We start from the raw sequence: 20,381 nt of genomic DNA, 5'->3' as shown, positions 1-20,381 counted from the left end.
AGTGCTGGCCCCCCTTCTCTTCACCCTATACACCTCAGACTTCTGTTACAGCTCGGAGCTGTGTCACATCCAGAAGTTTGCAGATGACACAGTTATCATGGGGTGTATTAGGGATGATAGAGAAGAAGAGTACAGGAGTCTGGTGAATGACTTTGTTGTCTGGAGCCAAAGGAACCACCTGCACCTCAACACCTCAAAGACTAAAGAGCTAGTCATGGACTTTGGGAAGTCCAGACCGTGTCCACGTCCAGTGCTGGTCAGGGGTGATGAGGTGGAGGTTGTAGGTAACTACAAATACCTTGGGGTTTGGCTGGATAACAAGCTGGACTGGTCATGTAACTCAGAACACCTGTACAAGAGGGGCCAGTGTAGACTGTACTTCCTGAGGAGACTGCGATCTTTTAACATCTGCAGGAAACTGCTGCAGATGTTTTACCAGTCTGTGGTTGCCAGTGCCCTCTTCTATGCTGTGGTGTGTTGGGGTGGCAGTACATCCACAAAGCACTCAAACAGGTTGGACAAGCTGATCAGGCGAGCTAGCTCTGTGGTTGGCACAAAGCTGGACTCTCTGGTGACAGTTGCAGAGAGGAGATCCAGAAACAAACTGCTGGCTATTATGGACAACGCCAGTCACCCTCTGCAGCCTGTCATCAGTGCACAGAAAAGCCTGTTGAGTGACAGACTGCTTCTCCCCAGGTGCAGAACCAACAGATTCAAAGACTCCTTTGTCCCCCGAGCAATAAAACTGTATAACTCTGCACTAGGTGGGAGGGGGAGGAGTGGCAGGAAGAAAGAGGGATTGGAGAAGATGGGACACTAAAAAAACTGAATATTTATGGTTGTACATTTGTTGTTTATATATTTCAAACTGTGTGCTTTCTTTTACTGTTCTTGTCGGTGCTGTACCTGCTGGAACAACAATTTCCCTGACGGAGACCTCCCAAGGGATTAATAAAGTCTATCTTATCTTATCTTATCTTACCAAGTGGCCATGTGGCAAGTTGTACTGTTATTTATGGGAAACTGTCCACATGATCTGTAGTTATTGTGCCAAGTGTCATTTCTGAAGGTCATTTCAGCTCCTGGGATTTTCAAAATATCTGACAGAAAAATAAGAATAAATTTGACTTTTCAAAAAGAAATGAAATTAAAACTTGTGTTTTACAATGCCAAAGCTGATTATTAAATAGTTCATGCTGATGAGTGTGGTTTGGAACATATAAGAAGAAGCAGGGTCACAAAAACACTAAAAAACCAATCAGCCACAAACATGATCAGAATTTCTTATGGATTCTTCTGCCACTGGTGTTTTATGCACTCATTTTGGCCAGAATGGCCAGAGGCAAAGGCAGTTAACTGTTAGGACCACTGGGTCGTGGCTCAGGGCCCAAGACCACCAGAGGACCCGACCGTCTGGTTAAGATCCAGCTCCAGCTGAGTGATGACATTTCTTTGATGGCTGTTGGAACAACTTCTGATACAGTTTTCACTGGTGAAGATTTTTTATTATCTTTTTGTTCTAAGAAAACAAAATGAAAGTGAATTTTATATCCTGTTGGGAAACATATTTATGCAGAAACCTTTGACCTCCTAACAGGTCTTATCTACACCATATACCAACCTGTGCAACTAAAGTGCCCGTTGACACTGAGACCTGGTTTCCTGCTCTGATATTAACAGACAGACAGAATGAAATTAAGAAAATCCATCTCTATTTAAATTGAGTGAACATTATGTGTTTCATTTGACAAGAATTTTTACAATTCCTCCTCAACTCGTATGGTTGAAGTGAAATTAATTTTAGCGCCGTTTTAAAGTTGAGACTCCGTAGACTGCAGTGGATTTGTCATCCAGTTTCTTGTCTCCGGTCCGGGATCCTTAATGTCTCCAGACCGGATCGGTATCATCCACAGTCACAGCCATGGAACTGACCGGAGATCAGCTGGAAAAGGCTGAAGAGGAGCTGAGGAGATATTTACCGAGATCACTAACTGTAAGTATTTACTGTGTTATTCTGTATTCAACATGTGTGATCTCTTTGTCCTCACTGCTGAATGTGCTGTACTTCAGAAATAACTCATCAAACTGTCAGATGGATCATGATGAAGCTGTTTGGTTCATTTCTTCAGGTTTACGGCACCTTGGTCCTCAATAAGAGAGTCAGAGCAGATCCTGTGAAGTTTATAGTGGACAGATGGCCAGAGTTCAGAGTGTTTATCTGCAAACCACAGTGTTTACAGGTAACTGGACAGATAACTGTCAAAGATTATGTGTATTATATGTCTTCATACAGGATCTTAAAGTCTTTTCTTTCTTACAGGAGGATGATCTCTTCAGAGACACTGTGATTTTCACAACTGATCCAGCTGCTCTGAAGGAAATCGTGGAGAACTCCTCTGTTATTGACTGGACCAAGTTTATGCGTTTAGGTAATTAAAAAACGTTTGTTTTCTTCAGTTTCTCGGACAAAAAATAATAACATAAGTCAGTTCATTAACTCACTGCTACACTGTGAAAGGTTATGAGAGCATCCACATTTTCACATTGAAGGTTCCAGTGGAAGGTGGAAATAATTAACTGGAATCATTCATTCTGGTTTAATGAAAGTTTCTCAGTAAAAATGTAAACTACACTTTCAAACACATTTCAACGGTGTTTCTATTTTCAGAATAATCCTTTTTTCTTCTGTCCCAGGAATCGATCTTTGCCACATAGATGTACTCACAGGGATGGCCTCAGAAAAGAACGTATCCAGCAACAAAATAGCGGTGTGTCATGTGATGACACTACAGGACATGTCCAGGCTTCCCCCTATAGACAGGTAAAGCCTATTTATGCAGCTGTATCTGAATTCTAGTGTGAGACAAAACAGTTATTACAGGTTTTATTATTGTGTTACTGAAACAGGATGCTGCTCTTTCCTTCTTTTCTCCATCAGTTCAGGGATCTCACTCGGCTCTCTGGATGAATCTCATGTTGACTTGGTGGCTCAAACATGGAAGTTTGCAAAGGGAGGTGCAGCTAAAAACATGATCCGTAACATGATTGTAAACTTCCCGTCCTGCTGTGTGCTGGATGCAGACAGGAAGCCTGTGTCCTGGATCCTCACCTACTCCAGATGTGTCATGGGGATGTTGTACACTCTGCCGGAGCACAGACAGAAAGGTTACGCCAAAGTCGTGACCGTCACTTTGGCCAGGAGACTCCACTCTGAGGGTTATCCAGTCTACTGTTACATAGAGGAGGGACATGAGAACAACATTAGGGTCTCAAAAGAACTGGGATTTACTGAAGATCCCTCATACAGGATAACTTGGTTTGAATTCAATGATCTTTAGATCCTTCACTGAAGGGTAATGTTTAATACAGTCTGATTGACTAATGAGACCTCAAGTTGTGAATGAGAGCTAATCAATGTTCAGCTGTAACATAGGAAATAATATCAATCCCTCATACAGGATAGCCTGGTCTGAATTCAACGTTTTATTGTGTAACTACTGCGATTTCTCAAGTTTTAACTGTATTTCTGACATAATAGCATCAGTGTCAGTGTTTAGATAGATATAAATGAAGAAAATACATTTAAATTGTCTAAAGATCACTTTGTTTTTTTTTTTAAACAATGACAAGTGTGATCGAAGTTGAACTTATGTGACATTTGATTTGTAATATTTACAATAAGTGAGACCAACCGGACATCAGAAAATACGGAAGAAAACTGGACCATTCCTCGTTAAGTCAAGTGTCGAAAATGTGAGTGTGAAATCAAGGAAATGTATTTATTTTTCCAAAGAAAGTGAAACTCGGTGGACAGCAGCGACCTTGTGATCTGTTTTTCTTGTTTCTGGTCCAGGATCCTTAATTTCTCCAGACTGGGTCGGTATCAGATCGGTATAAAGCAAAATCTCTCCATGCTCTCTCCATCATCCCTTGTGTTACACTTTTCTCACATGAAACTGACTGTCAAAAAGAAATATGACCAACAGGGGGGGCACCTCAGTTTTAACAGGCTTCTAGAAGAACCCAAAGAGCGATGGACACTTGGTAATGTTGGTAATGACCCAAATACAGGGCTGGATTGGAGGAGATGAGCTGCAGGTGGGTGCAGACAGATTAAGCTGATGAGGGGATGATGGTTGGCAGGCTGAGTGAGTGGAAAAGTACTGAATGGGGAGCTGAGAGTTAATCAGTGCAGGAGGAGGTTTAACAAAGGTCTGGATTTGGACCCAAAAGCTCGACTGTAACAGAACCGGTTATTCATAAAACTTTACCTGCAGAAGCAGAGTGGAACCGGAAAGTGTTGTTTTGCTGCAAAGACAGATCCAGCAGGACGGGACAGGACAGTTTACTGAGTCAACAGGAAGGTGATCACCAGGAGAAGGAGCACCGGTAAAGGGACGGATCATCCTGAAGAAAACACATCTGTAAGTAAATGGAGGAAAGTTACACAGCTGAAAAAGTTGGACCTATCTGACACTGGACTTAAAACACAGAAGACCAAACCGAGCTCAGAAAACACAGAAGAGGTGGTTTACATTCGTCTTTAAATCAGATGATTTAAAAGGGAAGCGAAACTGACTGCAATGAACTTGTGATCTGTTTTTATTGTCTCCGGTCCGGGATCCTTCATGTCTCCAGACCAGATCGGTATCATCCACAGTCACAGCCATGGAACTGACCGGAGATCAGCTGGAAAAGGCTGAAGAGGAGCTGAGGAGATATTTACCGAGATCACTAACTGTAAGTATTTACTGAGTTATTCTGTATTCAACATGTGTGATCTCTTTGTCCTCACTGCTGAATGTGCTGTACTTCAGAAATAACTCATCAAACTGTCAGATGGATCATGATGAAGCTGTTTGGTTCATTTCTTCAGGTTTACGGCACCTTGGTCCTCAATAAGAGAGTCAGAGCAGATCCTGTGAAGTTTATAGTGGACAAATGGCCAGAGTTCAGAGTGTTTATCTGCAAACCACAGTGTTTACAGGTAACTGGACAGATAACTGTCAAAGATTATGTGTATTATGTGTCTTCATACAGGATCTTAAAGTCTTTTCTTTCTTACAGGAGGATGATCTCTTCAGAGACACTGTGATTTTCACAACTGATCCAGCTGCTCTGAAGGAAATCATGGAGAACTCCTCTGTCATTGACTGGACCAAGTACACGCGTTTAGGTAATTAAAAAATGTTTGTTTTCTTCAGTTTCTTCAATTTCTCGGACAAAAATTTATAACATAAGTCAGTTCATTAACTTACTGCTACACTGTGAAAGGTTATGAGAGCATCCACATTTTCACATTGAAGGTTCCAGTGGAAGGTGGAAATAATTAACTGGAATCATTCATTCTGGTTTAATGAAAGTTTCTCAGTAAAAATGTAAACTACAGTTTCAAACACGTTTTAACAGTTTTGTATTTTCAGAATAATCCTTTTTTCTTCTGTCCCAGGAATCGATTGTTGCCACATAGATGTACTCACAGGGATGGCCTCAGAAAAGAACGTATCCAGCAACAAAATATCAGTGTGTCATGTGATGACACTACAGGACGTGTCCAGGCTTCCCCCTATAGACAGGTAAAGCCTATTTATGCAGCTGTATCTGAATTCTAGTGTGAGACAAAACAGTTATTACAGGTTTTATTATTGTGTTACTGAAACAGGATGCTGCTCTTTCCTTCTTTTCTCCATCAGTTCAGGGATCTCACTCGGCTCTCTGGATGAATCTCATGTTGACTTGGTGGCTCAAACATGGAAGTTTGCAAAGGGAGGTGCAGCTAAAAACATGATCCGTAACATGATTGTAAACTTCCCGTCCTGCTGTGTGCTGGATGCAGACAGGAAGCCTGTGTCCTGGATCCTCACCTATTCCAGATGTTCCATGGGGATGTTGCACACTCTGCCGGAGCACAGACTGAAAGGTTACGCCAAAGTGGTGACCATCATTTTGGCCAGGAGACTCCATGCTGAGGGTTATCCAGTCTACTGCTTTGTAGAGCAGGAGCATGAGATCAACATCAGGGTGTTAAAAGAAGTGGGATTTACTGAGGTTCCCTCATACAGGTTGATCTGGTTTGAATCAAATGATCTTTAGATCCTTCACTGAAGGGTAATGTTTAATACAGTCTGATTGACTAATAAGGCCCCAAGTTGTGAATGAGAGCTAATCAATGTTCAGCTGTAACATAGGAAATAATATCAATCACTCATCAATACAGCACTTAAGACTGTGGAGAAAATTTGTCAGTCAGATTTTCAGGTTCACATTCACCCCCAAGAGGTCGGACTGAAAATGCTTCGGTGAGCCTCGACCAGAACAAATCTGAGAAGTGTTCTGATGACTGATTTAGAGGTGGATGAGTTCTGGCTAATAACCAACCAACTAATCAACTGTGGTGTTTATGAAGGTAAAATCAGAAAGGATTTATATATTCTCAAAGTTTCCTCATATCATTATCACTGATATTTTATGAAAAAGGTTGTGGCCATGTTGTCACTACGACCAGGAGCAAAGTAAGTCTAACAGAGTGGCTGACTGGCTGTTAGAAAAGCAAATGTTGTGGTACCTCAGCTAATGTGGACAACTAGTCTGATGCTCAGTATGCTGTTCATCCTTTAATCATGGCAATAATGAAATAAAGAATCATTTATTTCCGTCTTTACCTTTCTCACTTCTTGCTGCACTACAGGAATGGTGTTATTAGCAAGGGAAGTCTGTATAGGTCCTCATGTTACACACTTCTCACATGCAACAGACTGTCAAAAAGAAAAAAGGGACATGAGCTGCCTCAGTTTTAACGATGGACAGTTGGTGATGACCTTTAGTGAGCTGATGAGGGGATGATGGTTGGCAGGCAGAGTGAGTGGAAAAGTACTGAATGGGGAAATGGGAGACAGAGCTGTTCGTTTTGAACAAAATATATTGATTTATTTACTGTAACATTCAAGTTTTTAAAAGCTATAAAAAAAACTCACTAACACCAGTTAAAGAAGGGGAAGCTGGCCTGTGCTGTTGTAGCTCCAACCAAACTCAAACGGTGCAGCCACTACTTCCTGACCTGCAACCGGAAGTGGGCGTGCCCTCAAAGCCAAAGAGTGACAGACCGCGAGATGAACACCTCTTTTCTTTATAAGATGGCCTTCTGCTGTCATTGGGCCAGGGGAACCAATGGAGCAGCCCCAATCAGCCGAGCAGGGAAGATATCTATCCTGCTGCATGACTCTGGATTTAAAACAACGGAGACCAACCAGAGCTCAGAAAACACAGAGGAGGAGGTTTACATTCGTCTTTACAGCAGATGATTTAAAAGTGAAACTAAAAACACAGCAGCGATCTTGTGATCTGATTTTATTGTCTCTGGTCCGGGATCCTTAATGTCTCCAGACCAGATCGGTATCATCCACAGTCACAGCCATGGAACTGACCGGAGATCAGCTGGAAAAGGCTGAAGAGGAGCTGAGGAGATATTTACCGAGATCACTAAATGTGTGTGTTTTCTGTGTTATTCTGAAAACTTATGATGGCTGCTGGTCTGCTTTGTCCTCACTGCTGAATGTGCTGTACTTCAGAAATAACTCATCAAACTGTCAGATGGATCATGATGAAGCTGTTTGGTTCATTTCTTCAGGTTTACGGCACCTTGGTCCTCAATAAGAGAGTCAGAGCAGATCCTGTGAAGTTTATAGTGGACAAATGGCCAGAGTTCAGAGTGTTTATCTGCAAACCACAGTGTTTACAGGTAACTGGACAGATAACTGTCAAAGATTATGTGTATTATGTGTCTTCATACAGGATCTTAAAGTCTTTTCTTTCTTACAGGAGGATGATCTCTTCAGAGACACTGATATTTTCACAACTGATCCAGCTGCTCTGAAGGAAATCATGGAGAACTCCTCTGTTCTTGACTGGACCAAGTACATGTGTATTGGTATTGTCAAACACTTTCTCTCTTCAGTTTCTCTGACAAAATTAATAACATAAGTCAGTTCATTAACTTACTGCTACACTGTGAAAGGTTATGAGAGCATCCACATTTTCACACTGAAGGTTCCAGTGGAAGGTGGAAATAATAAACTGGAATCACTCGTTCTGGCTTAGTGGACGTTTCTCAGTAAAAATGTAAACTACAGTTTCAAACACGTTTTAACAGTTTTGTATTTTCAGAATAATCCTTTTTTCTTCTGTCCCAGCAATCGATTTTTGCCACATAGATGTACTCTCAGGGATGGCCTCAGAAAAGAACGTATTCAGCAACAAAATAGCAGTGTGTCATGTGATGACACTACAGGACGTGTCCAGGCTTCCCCCTATAGACAGGTAAAGCCTATTTATGCAGCTGTATCTGAATTCTAGTGTGAGACAAAACAGTTATTACAGGTTTTATTATTGTGTTACTGAAACAGGATGCTGCTCTTTCCTTCTTTTCTCCATCAGTTCAGGGATCTCACTCGGCTCTCTGGATGAATCTCATGTTGACTTGGTGGCTCAAACATGGAAGTTTGGAAAGGGAGGTGCAGCTAAAAACATGATCCGTAACATGATTGTAAACTTCCCGTCCTGCTGTGTGCTGGATACAGACGGGAAGCCTGTGTCCTGGATCCTCACCTATTCCAGATGTTCCATGGGGATGTTGCACACTCTGCCGGAGCACAGACTGAAAGGTTACGCCAAAGTGGTGACCATCACTTTGGCCAGGAGACTCCATGCTGAGGGTTATCCAGTCTACTGTTACATAGAGGAGGGACATGAGAACAACATGAGGGTCTCAAAAGAACTGGGATTTACTGAAGTTCCCTCATACAGGTTTACCTGTTTTGAATTCAATGATCTTTAGATCCTTCACTGAAGGGTAATGTTTAATACAGTCTGATTGACTAATGAGGCCCCAAGTTGTGAATGAGAGCTAATCAATGTTCAGCTGTAACATAGGAAATAATATCAATCACTCATCAATACAGCACTTAAGACTGTGGAGAAAATTTGTCAGTCAGATTTTCAGGTTCACATTCACCCCCAAGAGGTCGGACTGAAAATGCTTCGGTGAGCCTCGACCAGAACAAATCTGAGAAGTGTTCTGATGACTGATTTAGAGGTGGATGAGTTCTGGCTAATAACCAACCAACTAATCAACTGTGGTGTTTATGAAGGTAAAATCAGAAATCAAATTAAAATTCTAAATGATTTACTTTATTTCTTTCGTCATAAAAAGTCGGGCTGAACGATTAATTGCATTTGCAATAATATTGCAATATGACAAAATGTGATTTTCTAATCGCAACGAGTGTGATTGCAATATGGCCACATAAAAAAAAAAGGACCACTCGACAACTTTTTATCCTGCACCTTGGCCTGCTGTGCAATGGACCCATCAGAAACTGACTCAACAGCACATCAGCAGAGTGGAAATATTTCAGCTTTAAAAAGGGAGTCCTAAATGGGGATGTCACTCAGGCAATAACTGAGTTCATTTCTAAAGATATGGTGCCTCTCAGCACGGTGACCACGCCTGGCTTCACAGCATTGATAAATGATACAGTATGTGTATTTATCCACCTTTTTTTTTTTTTTTTTAGAACTTCATTTAATGTGATTTTCCAAAACGCTTCAGTGGAGGAAAATTGTGTGTTTCAGTTTGTGTGAAATGTTACTGACTTGGGATCAGTAAGATAGATGTTATTTAAAAATGTCTTTATTTTGCACAATGTTTAAAAAGTGTGTACAATTAAACAGTAACCTTTTTTTCTTTCAAATACATAGAGGTAAAGCCAAAGATTTGTCGCTCTTATGTTTCTGTATTGAGCAGTTAAATAAACATGTTATTTTTTTATTTCAACGCTTGCATCTTATTGTGACCTTTGACCTGTGAACTTTTAATCCTAAAAAGACACCCGGCCTATGGGAAAGAACATTCTACTCTAAATGTGTCTAATATTATTCTTGACGTTTTGTTGGAAAAAAAAAGAGGATAAAATAAGAATTTTACCTTTTTCTCGGAAGAAACGGTAAGTTCATCAGTTTTATCTGAATGATTAGTGATATAAAGTCGTGTTAAACCAATTACTGTAACTTCACAGGTCCCGTTTTGCTGCTAACTTTAGCTAAGCTAACCGTGCTTTAGCTAGCTTCTCTTCTTCTTCTTCTTCTTCTTCTTCTTCTTCTTCTTCGACGCATTTATTGGCAGATCACATTCCCGCCACCTACCGTACCGGAGTATGTAGAACGGGATCCTGTTCACAGTAATTGACTAAAAAAACTAATAATCAGGAAAGGGAGTTTTATCACCTACTAAATTCTGCTTTTTTCTGTTTCTATTTTTTTGACGTTGTTGTTGTTTTCTGGATTTTCTCGGGCTCTACCTGTGTGGTTGATGATTTTCTTACTTCTACAACACTTTTTGGTGGACAAACACACCTTTTCCTCATTCTGAGATCACGTGGACTAAATGGCGGCTCTAGGGGGCGGGGCCACAGGCCCCATCTGAAATCTAATTGGCCCCTTGAAGTGCCTGTCCTGTCACTCATATGTCGTTTTGCTGGAGAATGAGATTGTAGGTGTTAACGCAGTCACCCCATAATAAGAAGACTGCGGGTTTGAGTCTGGCTGTGGGCAGCAGAACGTTTCTAGGTTGATTGGTGACTTGATGTAAACGTGTGGTCACTTGAGCAGCACATAACTTAATTGCGGGTTCGATTCCCGGTGGGAGTCCAGACCAGACGGGACCCTCCCAGAGACTAGACCAGACTCCCCAGACTCCTCAAGAGACTGAACACTTCATCGCAGAACATACATACTATTCCAAATTTAAATGAAGCAAAATATATTTTGAATTGTGTGGCGCTGCATAAAATGTAATGTATAGAAAAGTAGAAAGGACAATCTGTATCTATTCTAGTGATGTGCATATAGCTGTGAACAGATGTTTTGTCACTTCAGAAAAATAAAGGTGTTAAATTAAAAGGTTGCCTCATTTTTTCAAAGTCATTGTTTCCATAAACAAAAACATTAAGAACAAATGTAAGCAATTAAACTGCAGAAAAATAATGCAAATAGTTACTTAAATATAGTCCATCAATAAGTTAGAAAAAGAATTTACAAATGGTCTTGAAAAGCCATTGGTTTTAGCTGAGATGTTTCAGTTTGATGCAGTCAGTCCAAGTAAAACTTAAGACAGAGAGAGTAAAATTCAATGACCATATTAATAATCATCAGTCGATTAGCTGAGGTTTGCTAGAAAAGAAACTGATATCCACAAGTAGTACAAGTGTACTTCTCCCTTGTAGAATTTACTTACAATTCCTCCAATTTTTACTTACAAAGTGCAAAAACCTTGGTAGGTTTTCCGAAGTACATAACACGTGTATATGAGGAATGTGTATCTTAATCCTGTAAGTCTGTCTAACAAATGTATTTAAGTTCAAATTTGCACAGTTTTATGAAATTTTACAGTATTTAATAATATCCACCTTTTCAATAAATGAATAAATAGATAAAATCCAGATGGACTTCAGTGAGTTTAGTCTTGTGTAGAGCAGACTGAGCACCACCATGTGGCCATGTGGCAAGTTGTACTGTTATTTATGGGAAACTGTCCACATGATCTGTAGTTATTGTGCCAAGTGTCATTTCTGAAGGTCATTTCAGCTCCTGGGATTTTCAAAATATCTGACAGAAAAATAAGAATAAATTTGACTTTTCAAAAAGAAATGAAAGTAAAACTTGTGTTTTACAATGCCAAAGCTGATTATTAAATAGTTCATGCTGATGAGTGTGGTTTGGAACATATAAGAAGAAGCAGGGTCACAAAAACACTAAAAAACCAATCAGCCACAAACATGATCAGAAATTCTTATGGATTCTTCTGCCACTGGTGTTTTATGCACTCATTTTGGCCAGAATGGCCAGAGGCAAAGGCAGTTAACTGTTAGGACCACTGGGTCGTGGCTCAGGGCCCAAGACCACCAGAGGACCCGACCGTCTGGTTAAGATCCAGCTCCAGCTGAGTGATGACATTTCTTTGATGGCTGTTGGAACAACTTCTGATACAGTTTTCACTGGTGAAGATTTTTTATTATCTTTTTGTTCAAAGAAAACAAAATGAAAGTGAATTTTAGATCTTGTTGGGAAACATATTTATGCAGAAACCTTTGACCTCCTAACAGGTCTTATCTACACCATATACCAACCTGTGCAACTAAAGTGCCCGTTGACACTGAGACCTGGTTTCCTGCTCTGATATTAACAGACAGACAGAATGAAATTAAGAAAATCCATCTCTATTTAAATTGAGTGAACATTATGTGTTTCATTTGACAAGAATTTTTACAATTCCTCCTCAACTCGTATGTTTAAAGTGAAATTAATTTTAGCGCCGTTTTAAAGTTGAGACTCCGTAGACTGCAGTGGATTTGTCATCCAGTTTCTTGTCTCCGGTCCGGGATCCTTAATGTCTCCAGACCGGATCGGTATCATCCACAGTCACAGCCATGGAACTGACCGGAGATCAGCTGGAAAAGGCTGAAGAGGAGCTGAGGAGATATTTACCGAGATCACTAACTGTAAGTATTTACTGTGTTATTCTGTATTCAACATGTGTGATCTCTTTGTCCTCACTGCTGAATGTGCTGTACTTCAGAAATAACTCATCAAACTGTCAGATGGATCATGATGAAGCTGTTTGGTTCATTTCTTCAGGTTTACGGCACCTTGGTCCTCAATAAGAGAGTCAGAGCAGATCCTGTGAAGTTTATAGTGGACAGATGGCCAGAGTTCAGAGTGTTTATCTGCAAACCACAGTGTTTACAGGTAACTGGACAGATAACTGTCAAAGATTATGTGTATTATATGTCTTCATACAGGATCTTAAAGTCTTTTCTTTCTTACAGGAGGATGATCTCTTCAGAGACACTGTGATTTTCACAACTGATCCAGCTGCTCTGAAGGAAATCGTGGAGAACTCCTCTGTTATTGACTGGACCAAGTTTATGCGTTTAGGTAATTAAAAAACGTTTGTTTTCTTCAGTTTCTCGGACAAAAAATAATAACATAAGTCAGTTCATTAACTTACTGCTACACTGTGAACGGTTATGAGAGCATCCACATTTTCACATTGAAGGTTCCAGTGGAAGGTGGAAATAATTAACTGGAATCATTCATTCTGGTTTAATGAAAGTTTCTCAGTAAAAATGTAAACTACACTTTCAAACACATTTCAACGGTGTTTCTATTTTCAGAATAATCCTTTTTTCTTCTGTCCCAGGAATCGATCTTTGCCACATAGATGTACTCACAGGGATGGCCTCAGAAAAGAACGTATCCAGCAACAAAATAGCGGTGTGTCATGTGATGACACTAGAGGACGTGTCCAGGCTTCCCCCTATAGACAGGTAAAGCCTATTTATGCAGCTGTATCTGAATTCTAGTGTGAGACAAAACAGTTATTACAGGTTTTATTATTGTGTTACTGAAACAGGATGCTGCTCTTTCCTTCTTTTCTCCATCAGTTCAGGGATCTCACTCGGCTCTCTGGATGAATCTCATGTTGACTTGGTGGCTCAAACATGGAAGTTTGGAAAGGGAGGTGCAGCTAAAAACATGATCCGTAACATGATTGTAAACTTCCCGTCCTGCTGTGTGCTGGATGCAGACAGGAAGCCTGTGTCCTGGATCCTCACCTTTTCCAGATGTTCCATGGGGATGTTGCACACTCTGCCGGAGCACAGACAGAAAGGTTACGCCAAAGTCGTGACCGTCACTTTGGCCAGGAGACTCCATGCTGAGGGTTATCCAGTCTACTGTTACATAGAGGAGGGACATGAGAACAACATTAGGGTCTCAAAAGAACTGGGATTTACTGAAGATCCCTCATACAGGATAACTTGGTTTGAATTCAATGATCTTTAGATCCTTCACTGAAGGGTAAAGTTTAATACAGTCTGATTGACTAATGAGGCCTCAAGTTGTGAATGCGAGCTAATTAATGTTCAGCTGTAACATAGGAAATAATATCAATCCCTCATACAGGATAGCCTGGTCTGAATTCAACGTTTTATTGTGTAACTACTGCGATTTCTCAAGTTTTAACTGTATTTCTGACATAATAGCATCAGTGTCAGTGTTTAGATAGATATAAATGAAGAAAATACATTTAAATTGTCTAAAGATCACTTTGTTTTTTTTTTTAAACAATGACAAGTGTGATCGAAGTTGAACTTATGTGACATTTGATTTGTAATATTTACAATAAGTGAGACCAACCGGACATCAGAAAATACGGAAGAAAACTGGACCATTCCTCGTTAAGTCAAGTGTCGAAAATGTGAGTGTGAAATCAAGGAAATGTATTTATTTTTCCAAAGAAAGTGAAACTCGGTGGACAGCAGCGACCTTGTGATCTGTTTTTATTGTTTCTGGTCCAGGATCCTTAATTTCTCCAGACTGGGTCGGTATCAGATCGGTATAAAGCAAAATCTCTCCATGCTCTCTCCATCATCCCTTGTGTTACACTTTTCTCACATGAAACTGACTGTCAAAAAGAAATATGACCAACAGGGGGGGCACCTCAGTTTTAACAGGCTTCTAGAAGAACCCAAAGAGCGATGGACACTTGGTAATGTTGGTAATGACCCAAATACAGGGCTGGATTGGAGGAGATGAGCTTCAGGTGGGTGCAGACAGATTAAGCTGATGAGGGGATGATGGTTGGCAGGCAGAGTGAGTGGAAAAGTACTGAATGGGGAGCTGAGAGTTAATCAGTGTAGGAGGAGGTTTAACAAAGGTCTGGATTTGGACCCAAAAGCTCGACTGTAACAGAACCGGTTATTCATAAAACTTTACCTGCAGAAGCAGAGTGGAACCGGAAAGTGTTGTTTTGCTGCAAAGACAGATCCAGCAGGACGGGACAGGACAGTTTACTGAGTCAACAGGAAGGTGATCACCAGGAGAAGGAGCACCGGTAAAGGGACGGATCATCCTGAAGAAAACACATCTGTAAGTAAATGGAGGAAAGTTACACAGCTGAAAAAGTTGGACCTATCTGACACTGGACTTAAAACACAGAAGACCAAACCGAGCTCAGAAAACACAGAAGAGGTGGTTTACATTCGTCTTTAAATCAGATGATTTAAAAGGGAAGCGAAACTGACTGCAATGAACTTGTGATCTGTTTTTATTGTCTCCGGTCCGGGATCCTTCATGTCTCCAGACCAGATCGGTATCATCCACAGTCACAGCCATGGAACTGACCGGAGATCAGCTGGAAAAGGCTGAAGAGGAGCTGAGGAGATATTTACCGAGATCACTAACTGTAAGTATTTACTGTGTTATTCTGTATTCAACATGTGTGATCTCTTTGTCCTCACTGCTGAATGTGCTGTACTTCAGAAATAACTCATCAAACTGTCAGATGGATCATGATGAAGCTGTTTGGTTCATTTCTTCAGGTTTACGGCACCTTGGTCCTCAATAAGAGAGTCAGAGCAGATCCTGTGAAGTTTATAGTGGACAAATGGCCAGAGTTCAGAGTGTTTATCTGCAAACCACAGTGTTTACAGGTAACTGGACAGATAACTGTCAAAGATTATGTGTATTATGTGTCTTCATACAGGATCTTAAAGTCTTTTCTTTCTTACAGGAGGATGATCTCTTCAGAGACACTGATATTTTCACAACTGATCCAGCTGCTCTGAAGGAAATCATGGAGAACTCCTCTGTTATTGACTGGACCAAGTACATGCGTTTAGGTAATTAAAAAACGTTTGTTTTCTTCAGTTTCTCGGACAAAAAATAATAACATAAGTCAGTTCATTAACTTACTGCTACACTGTGAAAGGTTATGAGAGCATCCACATTTTCACATTGAAGGTTCCAGTGGAAGGTGGAAATAATTAACTGGAATCATTCATTCTGGTTTAATGAAAGTTTCTCAGTAAAAATGTAAACTACACTTTCAAACACATTTCAACGGTGTTTCTATTTTCAGAATAATCCTTTTTTCTTCTGTCCCAGGAATCGATCTTTGCCACATAGATGTACTCACAGGGATGGCCTCAGAAAAGAACGTATCCAGCAACAAAGTATCAGTGTGTCAGGTGATGATACTACAGGACGTGTCCAGGCTTCCCCCTATAGACAGGTAAAGCCTATTTATGCAGCTGTTTCTGAATTCTAGTGTGAGACAAAACAGTTATTACAGGTTTTATTATTGTGTTACTGAAACAGGATGCTGCTCTTTCCTTCTTTTCTCCATCAGTTCAGGGATCTCACTCGGCTCTCTGGATGAATCTCATGTTGACTTGGTGGCTCAAACATGGAAGTTTGGAAAGGGAGGTGCAGCTAAAAACATGATCCGTAACATGGTTGTAAACTTCCCGTCCTGCTGTGTGCTGGATGCAGACGGGAAGCCTGTGTCCTGGATCCTCACCTTTTCCAGATGTGTCATGGGGATGTTGTACACTCTGCCGGAGCACAGACAGAAAGGTTACGCCAAAGTCGTGACCATCACTTTGGCCAGGAGACTCCATGCTGAGGGTTATCCAGTCTACTGTTACATAGAGGAGGGACATGAGAACAACATTAGGGTCTCAAAAGAACTGGGATTTACTGAAGATCCCTCATACAGGATAACTTGGTTTGAATTCAATGATCTTTAGATCCTTCACTGAAGGGTAAAGTTTAATACAGTCTGATTGACTAATGAGGCCTCAAGTTGTGAATGCGAGCTAATTAATGTTCAGCTGTAACATAGGAAATAATATCAATCCCTCATACAGGAGAGCCTGGTCTGAATTCAACGTTTTATTGTGTAACTACTGCGATTTCTCAAGTTTTAACTGTATTTCTGACATAATAGCATCAGTGTCAGTGTTTAGATAGATATAAATGAAGAAAATACATTTAAATTGTCTAAAGATCACTTTGTTTTTTTTTTAAACAATGACAAGTGTGATCGAAGTTGAACTTATGTGACATTTGATTTGTAATATTTACAATAAGTGAGACCAACCGGACATCAGAAAATACGGAAGAAAACTGGACCATTCCTCGTTAAGTCAAGTGTCGAAAATGTGAGTGTGAAATCAAGGAAATGTATTTATTTTTCCAAAGAAAGTGAAACTCGGTGGACAGCAGCGACCTTGTGATCTGTTTTTATTGTTTCTGGTCCAGGATCCTTAATTTCTCCAGACTGGGTCGGTATCAGATCGGTATAAAGCAAAATCTCTCCATGCTCTCTCCATCATCCCTTGTGTTACACTTTTCTCACATGAAACTGACTGTCAAAAAGAAATATGACCAACAGGGGGGGCACCTCAGTTTTAACAGGCTTCTAGAAGAACCCAAAGAGCGATGGACACTTGGTAATGTTGGTAATGACACAAATACAGGGCTGGATTGGAGGAGATGAGCTGCAGGTGGGTGCAGACACATTAAGCTGATGAGGGGATGATGGTTGGCAGGCAGAGTGAGTGGAAAAGTACTGAATGGGGAGCTGAGAGTTAATCAGTGCAGGAGGAGGTTTAACAAAGGTCTGGATTTGGACCCAAAAGCTCGACTGTAACAGAACCGGTTCTTCATAAAACTTTACCTGCTGAAGCAGAGTGGAACCAGAAAGTGTTGTTTTGCTGCAAAGACAGATCCAGCAGGACGGGACAGGACAGTTTACTGAGTCAACAGGAAGGTGATCACCAGGAGAAGGAGCACCGGTAAAGGGACGGATCATCCTGAATAAAAAAAAACATCTGTAAGTAAATGGAGGAAAGTTACACAGCTGAAAAAGTCAGACCTATCTGACACTGGACTTAAAACACAGAAGACCAAACCGAGCTCAGAAAACACAGAAGAGGTGGTTTACATTCGTCTTTAAATCAGATGATTTAAAAGGGAAGTGAAACTGACTGCAATGAACTTGTGATCTGTTTTTACTGTCTCCGGTCTGGGATCCTTCATGTCTCCAGACCAGATCGGTTTCATCCACAGTCACAGCCATGGAACTGACCGGAGATCAGCTGGAAAAGGCTGAAGAGGAGCTGAGGAGATATTTACCGAGATCACAACTGGTGTGTGTTTTTTGTGTTATTTTGGAAACTTATGATGGCTGCTGGTCTGCTTTGTCCTCACTGCTGAATGTGCTGTACTTCAGAAATAACTCATCAAACTGTCAGATGGATCATGATGAAGCTGTTTGGTTCATTTCTTCAGGTTTACGGCACCTTGGTCCTCAATAAGAGAGTCAGAGCAGATCCTGTGAAGTTTATAGTGGACAAATGGCCAGAGTTCAGAGTGTTTATCTGCAAACCACAGTGTTTACAGGTAACTGGACAGATAACTGTCAAAGATTATGTGTATTATATGTCTTCATACAGGATCTTAAAGTCTTTTCTTTCTTACAGGAGGATGATCTCTTCAGAACCACTGTGATTTTCACAACTGATCCAGCTGCTCTGAAGGAAATCGTGGAGAACTCCTCTGTTATTGACTGGACCAAGTACATGCGTTTAGGTAATTTAAAAATGTTTGTTTTCTTCAGTTTCTTCAATTTCTCGGACAAAAATTAATAACATAAGTCAGTTCATTAACTTACTGCTACACTGTGAAAGGTTATGAGAGCATCCACATTTTCACATTGAAGGTTCCAGTGGAAGGTGGAAATAATTAACTGGAATCATTCATTCTGGTTTAATGAAAGTTTCTCAGTAAAAATGTAAACTACAGTTTCAAACACGTTTTAACAGTTTTGTATTTTCAGAATAATCCTTTTTTCTTCTGTCCCAGGAATCGATTGTTGCCACATAGATGTACTCACAGGGATGGCCTCAGAAAAGAACGTATCCAGCAACAAAATAGCGGTGTGTCATGTGATGATACTACAGGACATGTCCAGGCTTCCCCCTATAGACAGGTAAAGCCTATTTATGCAGCTGTATCTGAATTCTAGTGTGAGACAAAACAGTTATTACAGGTTTTATTATTGTGTTACTGAAACAGGATGCTGCTCTTTCCTTCTTTTCTCCATCAGTTCAGGGATCTCACTCGGCTCTCTGGATGAATCTCATGTTGACTTGGTGGCTCAAACATGGAAGTTTGGAAAGGGAGGTGCAGCTAAAAACATGATCCGTAACATGATTGTAAACTTCCCGTCCTGCTGTGTGCTGGATGCAGACAGGAAGCCTGTGTCCTGGATCCTCACCTACTCCAGATGTGAAATGGGGATGTTGTACACTCTGCCGGAGCACAGACTGAAAGGTTACGCCAAAGTGGTGACCATCACTTTGGCCAGGAGACTCCATGCTGAGGGTTATCCAGTCTACAGCCTCATAGAGGAGGGACATGAGAACAACATCAGGGTCTTTAAAGAACTGGGATTTACTGAAGTTCCCTCATACAGGGTAACTTGGTTTGAATTCAATGATCTTTAGATCCTTCACTGAAGGGTAATGTTTAATACAGTCTGATTGACTAATGAGACCTCAAGTTGTGAATGAGAGCTAATCAATGTTCAGCTGTAACATAGGAAATAATATCAATCACTCATCAATACAGCACTTAAGACTGTGGAGAAAATTTGTCAGTCAGATTTTCAGGTTCACATTCACCCCCAAGAGGTCGGACTGAAAATGCTTCGGTGAGCCTCGACCAGAACAAATCTGAGAAGTGTTCTGATGACTGATTTAGGGGTGGATGAGTTCTGGCTAATAACCAACCAACTAATCAACTGTGGTGTTTATGAAGGTAAAATCAGAAAGGATTTATATATTCTCAAAGTTTCCTCATATCATTATCACTGATATTTTATGAAAAAGGTTGTGGCCATGTTGTCACCACGACCAGGAGCAAAGTAAGTCTAACAGAGTGGCTGACTGGCTGTTAGAAAAGCAAATGTTGTGGTACCTCAGCTAATGTGGACAACTAGTCTGATGCTCAGTATGCTGTTCATCCTTTAATCATGGCAATAATGAAATAAAGAATCATTTATTTCCGTCTTTACCTTTCTCACTTCTTGCTGCACTACAGGAATGGTGTTATTAGCAAGGGAAGTCTGTATAGGTCCTCATGTTACACACTTCTCACATGCAACAGACTGTCAAAAAGAAAAAAGGGACATGAGCTGCCTCAGTTTTAACGATGGACAGTTGGTGATGACCTTTAGTGAGCTGATGAGGGGATGATGGTTGGCAGGCAGAGTGAGTGGAACAGTACTGAATGGGGAAATGGGAGACAGAGCTGTTCGTTTTGAACAAAATATATTGATTTATTTACTGTAACATTCAAGTTCTTAAAAACTATAAAAAAAAACTCACTAACACCAGTTAAAGAAGGGGAAGCTGGCCTGTGCTGTTGTAGCTCCAACCAAACTCAAACGGTGCAGCCACTACTTCCTGATCTGAAAC

General features: G+C 40.7%; 6 protein-coding genes across 8 annotated transcripts; all 6 read left to right on the top strand.

Annotated features, from left to right (window-relative positions):
• The first annotated feature begins 1,890 nt into the window (after positions 1-1,890).
• On the top strand, positions 1,891-3,338 carry LOC115055104 (glycine N-acyltransferase-like). The gene is made up of 5 exons (XM_029520568.1): positions 1,891-1,993; positions 2,130-2,240; positions 2,321-2,429; positions 2,695-2,821; positions 2,939-3,338. The coding sequence occupies exons 1-5, from the start codon at positions 1,922-1,924 to the stop codon at positions 3,336-3,338; spliced, it is 819 nt and encodes a 272-aa protein (XP_029376428.1). The 5' UTR covers positions 1,891-1,921.
• A 735-nt stretch (positions 3,339-4,073) lies between these two features.
• On the top strand, positions 4,074-9,832 carry LOC115055099 (glycine N-acyltransferase-like). 2 transcript variants are annotated; one of them, XR_003841654.1, is made up of 7 exons: positions 4,074-4,098; positions 4,278-4,740; positions 4,877-4,987; positions 5,068-5,176; positions 5,450-5,576; positions 5,694-6,406; positions 9,147-9,832. XR_003841654.1 is itself a non-coding variant. In XM_029520562.1 (6 exons), the coding sequence occupies exons 2-6, from the start codon at positions 4,669-4,671 to the stop codon at positions 6,091-6,093; spliced, it is 819 nt and encodes a 272-aa protein (XP_029376422.1). In that variant the 5' UTR covers positions 4,074-4,098; positions 4,278-4,668; the 3' UTR covers positions 6,094-6,696. The 2 variants fall into 2 exon arrangements, 1 of the variants encoding a protein (XP_029376422.1); XM_029520562.1 differs by lacking the exon at positions 9,147-9,832 and having other exon boundaries at positions 5,694-6,696.
• On the top strand, positions 7,278-9,359 carry LOC115055098 (glycine N-acyltransferase-like). Its single transcript, XM_029520561.1, has 5 exons — positions 7,278-7,485; positions 7,628-7,738; positions 7,819-7,927; positions 8,190-8,316; positions 8,434-9,359. The coding sequence occupies exons 1-5, from the start codon at positions 7,414-7,416 to the stop codon at positions 8,831-8,833; spliced, it is 819 nt and encodes a 272-aa protein (XP_029376421.1). The 5' UTR covers positions 7,278-7,413; the 3' UTR covers positions 8,834-9,359.
• Positions 9,833-12,451: 2,619 nt separating the features above from the next.
• On the top strand, positions 12,452-13,939 carry LOC115055102 (glycine N-acyltransferase-like). Its single transcript, XM_029520566.1, has 5 exons — positions 12,452-12,554; positions 12,691-12,801; positions 12,882-12,990; positions 13,256-13,382; positions 13,500-13,939. Exons 1-5 carry the CDS (start codon positions 12,483-12,485, stop codon positions 13,897-13,899), a joined length of 819 nt encoding a protein of 272 aa, XP_029376426.1. The 5' UTR covers positions 12,452-12,482; the 3' UTR covers positions 13,900-13,939.
• Positions 13,940-14,857: 918 nt separating this feature from the next.
• On the top strand, positions 14,858-17,396 carry LOC115055101 (glycine N-acyltransferase-like). The gene is made up of 6 exons (XM_029520565.1): positions 14,858-14,985; positions 15,200-15,301; positions 15,438-15,548; positions 15,629-15,737; positions 16,003-16,129; positions 16,247-17,396. Exons 2-6 carry the CDS (start codon positions 15,230-15,232, stop codon positions 16,644-16,646), a joined length of 819 nt encoding a protein of 272 aa, XP_029376425.1. The 5' UTR covers positions 14,858-14,985; positions 15,200-15,229; the 3' UTR covers positions 16,647-17,396.
• Positions 17,397-17,934: 538 nt separating this feature from the next.
• On the top strand, positions 17,935-20,006 carry LOC115055093 (glycine N-acyltransferase-like). Of its 2 annotated transcripts, XM_029520556.1 has the most exons (5): positions 17,935-18,050; positions 18,193-18,303; positions 18,384-18,492; positions 18,766-18,892; positions 19,010-20,006. In XM_029520556.1, the coding sequence occupies exons 1-5, from the start codon at positions 17,979-17,981 to the stop codon at positions 19,407-19,409; spliced, it is 819 nt and encodes a 272-aa protein (XP_029376416.1). In that variant the 5' UTR covers positions 17,935-17,978; the 3' UTR covers positions 19,410-20,006. The 2 variants fall into 2 exon arrangements, with proteins under 2 accessions (XP_029376416.1, XP_029376415.1); XM_029520555.1 differs by lacking the exon at positions 17,935-18,050 and having other exon boundaries at positions 18,097-18,303; positions 19,010-20,005.
• Positions 20,007-20,381: the final 375 nt, after the last annotated feature.

The sequence above is a fragment of the Echeneis naucrates genome, chromosome 15 (assembly GCF_900963305.1).
Source record: "Echeneis naucrates chromosome 15, fEcheNa1.1, whole genome shotgun sequence".
Classification (NCBI taxonomy): domain Eukaryota; kingdom Metazoa; phylum Chordata; class Actinopteri; order Carangiformes; family Echeneidae; genus Echeneis; species Echeneis naucrates.
This window is presented reverse-complemented; position numbering and strand designations above follow the sequence as displayed.

What these genes read in the sequence shown, in the direction of transcription:
- LOC115055104 (XM_029520568.1), top strand. Translation starts at nt 1,922, where the DNA reads ATGGAACTGACCGGAGATCAGCTGGAAAAGGCTGAAGAGGAGCTGAGG. An exon ending in GACCAAGTTTATGCGTTTAG is followed by an intron (nt 2,430 to 2,694) that starts GTAATTAAAAAA and finishes CTTCTGTCCCAG; the next exon opens with GAATCGATCTTTGCCACATA. An exon ending in AGGCTTCCCCCTATAGACAG is followed by an intron (nt 2,822 to 2,938) that starts GTAAAGCCTATT and finishes TTTCTCCATCAG; the next exon opens with TTCAGGGATCTCACTCGGCT.
- LOC115055099 (XM_029520562.1), top strand. Translation starts at nt 4,669, where the DNA reads ATGGAACTGACCGGAGATCAGCTGGAAAAGGCTGAAGAGGAGCTGAGG. An exon ending in GCAAACCACAGTGTTTACAG is followed by an intron (nt 4,988 to 5,067) that starts GTAACTGGACAG and finishes TCTTTCTTACAG; the next exon opens with GAGGATGATCTCTTCAGAGA. An exon ending in GACCAAGTACACGCGTTTAG is followed by an intron (nt 5,177 to 5,449) that starts GTAATTAAAAAA and finishes CTTCTGTCCCAG; the next exon opens with GAATCGATTGTTGCCACATA.
- LOC115055098 (XM_029520561.1), top strand. Translation starts at nt 7,414, where the DNA reads ATGGAACTGACCGGAGATCAGCTGGAAAAGGCTGAAGAGGAGCTGAGG. An exon ending in ATTTACCGAGATCACTAAAT is followed by an intron (nt 7,486 to 7,627) that starts GTGTGTGTTTTC and finishes TCATTTCTTCAG; the next exon opens with GTTTACGGCACCTTGGTCCT. An exon ending in GCAAACCACAGTGTTTACAG is followed by an intron (nt 7,739 to 7,818) that starts GTAACTGGACAG and finishes TCTTTCTTACAG; the next exon opens with GAGGATGATCTCTTCAGAGA.
- LOC115055102 (XM_029520566.1), top strand. Translation starts at nt 12,483, where the DNA reads ATGGAACTGACCGGAGATCAGCTGGAAAAGGCTGAAGAGGAGCTGAGG. An exon ending in GACCAAGTTTATGCGTTTAG is followed by an intron (nt 12,991 to 13,255) that starts GTAATTAAAAAA and finishes CTTCTGTCCCAG; the next exon opens with GAATCGATCTTTGCCACATA. An exon ending in AGGCTTCCCCCTATAGACAG is followed by an intron (nt 13,383 to 13,499) that starts GTAAAGCCTATT and finishes TTTCTCCATCAG; the next exon opens with TTCAGGGATCTCACTCGGCT.
- LOC115055101 (XM_029520565.1), top strand. Translation starts at nt 15,230, where the DNA reads ATGGAACTGACCGGAGATCAGCTGGAAAAGGCTGAAGAGGAGCTGAGG. An exon ending in GCAAACCACAGTGTTTACAG is followed by an intron (nt 15,549 to 15,628) that starts GTAACTGGACAG and finishes TCTTTCTTACAG; the next exon opens with GAGGATGATCTCTTCAGAGA. An exon ending in AGGCTTCCCCCTATAGACAG is followed by an intron (nt 16,130 to 16,246) that starts GTAAAGCCTATT and finishes TTTCTCCATCAG; the next exon opens with TTCAGGGATCTCACTCGGCT.
- LOC115055093 (XM_029520555.1), top strand. Translation starts at nt 18,118, where the DNA reads ATGTGCTGTACTTCAGAAATAACTCATCAAACTGTCAGATGGATCATG. An exon ending in GACCAAGTACATGCGTTTAG is followed by an intron (nt 18,493 to 18,765) that starts GTAATTTAAAAA and finishes CTTCTGTCCCAG; the next exon opens with GAATCGATTGTTGCCACATA. An exon ending in AGGCTTCCCCCTATAGACAG is followed by an intron (nt 18,893 to 19,009) that starts GTAAAGCCTATT and finishes TTTCTCCATCAG; the next exon opens with TTCAGGGATCTCACTCGGCT.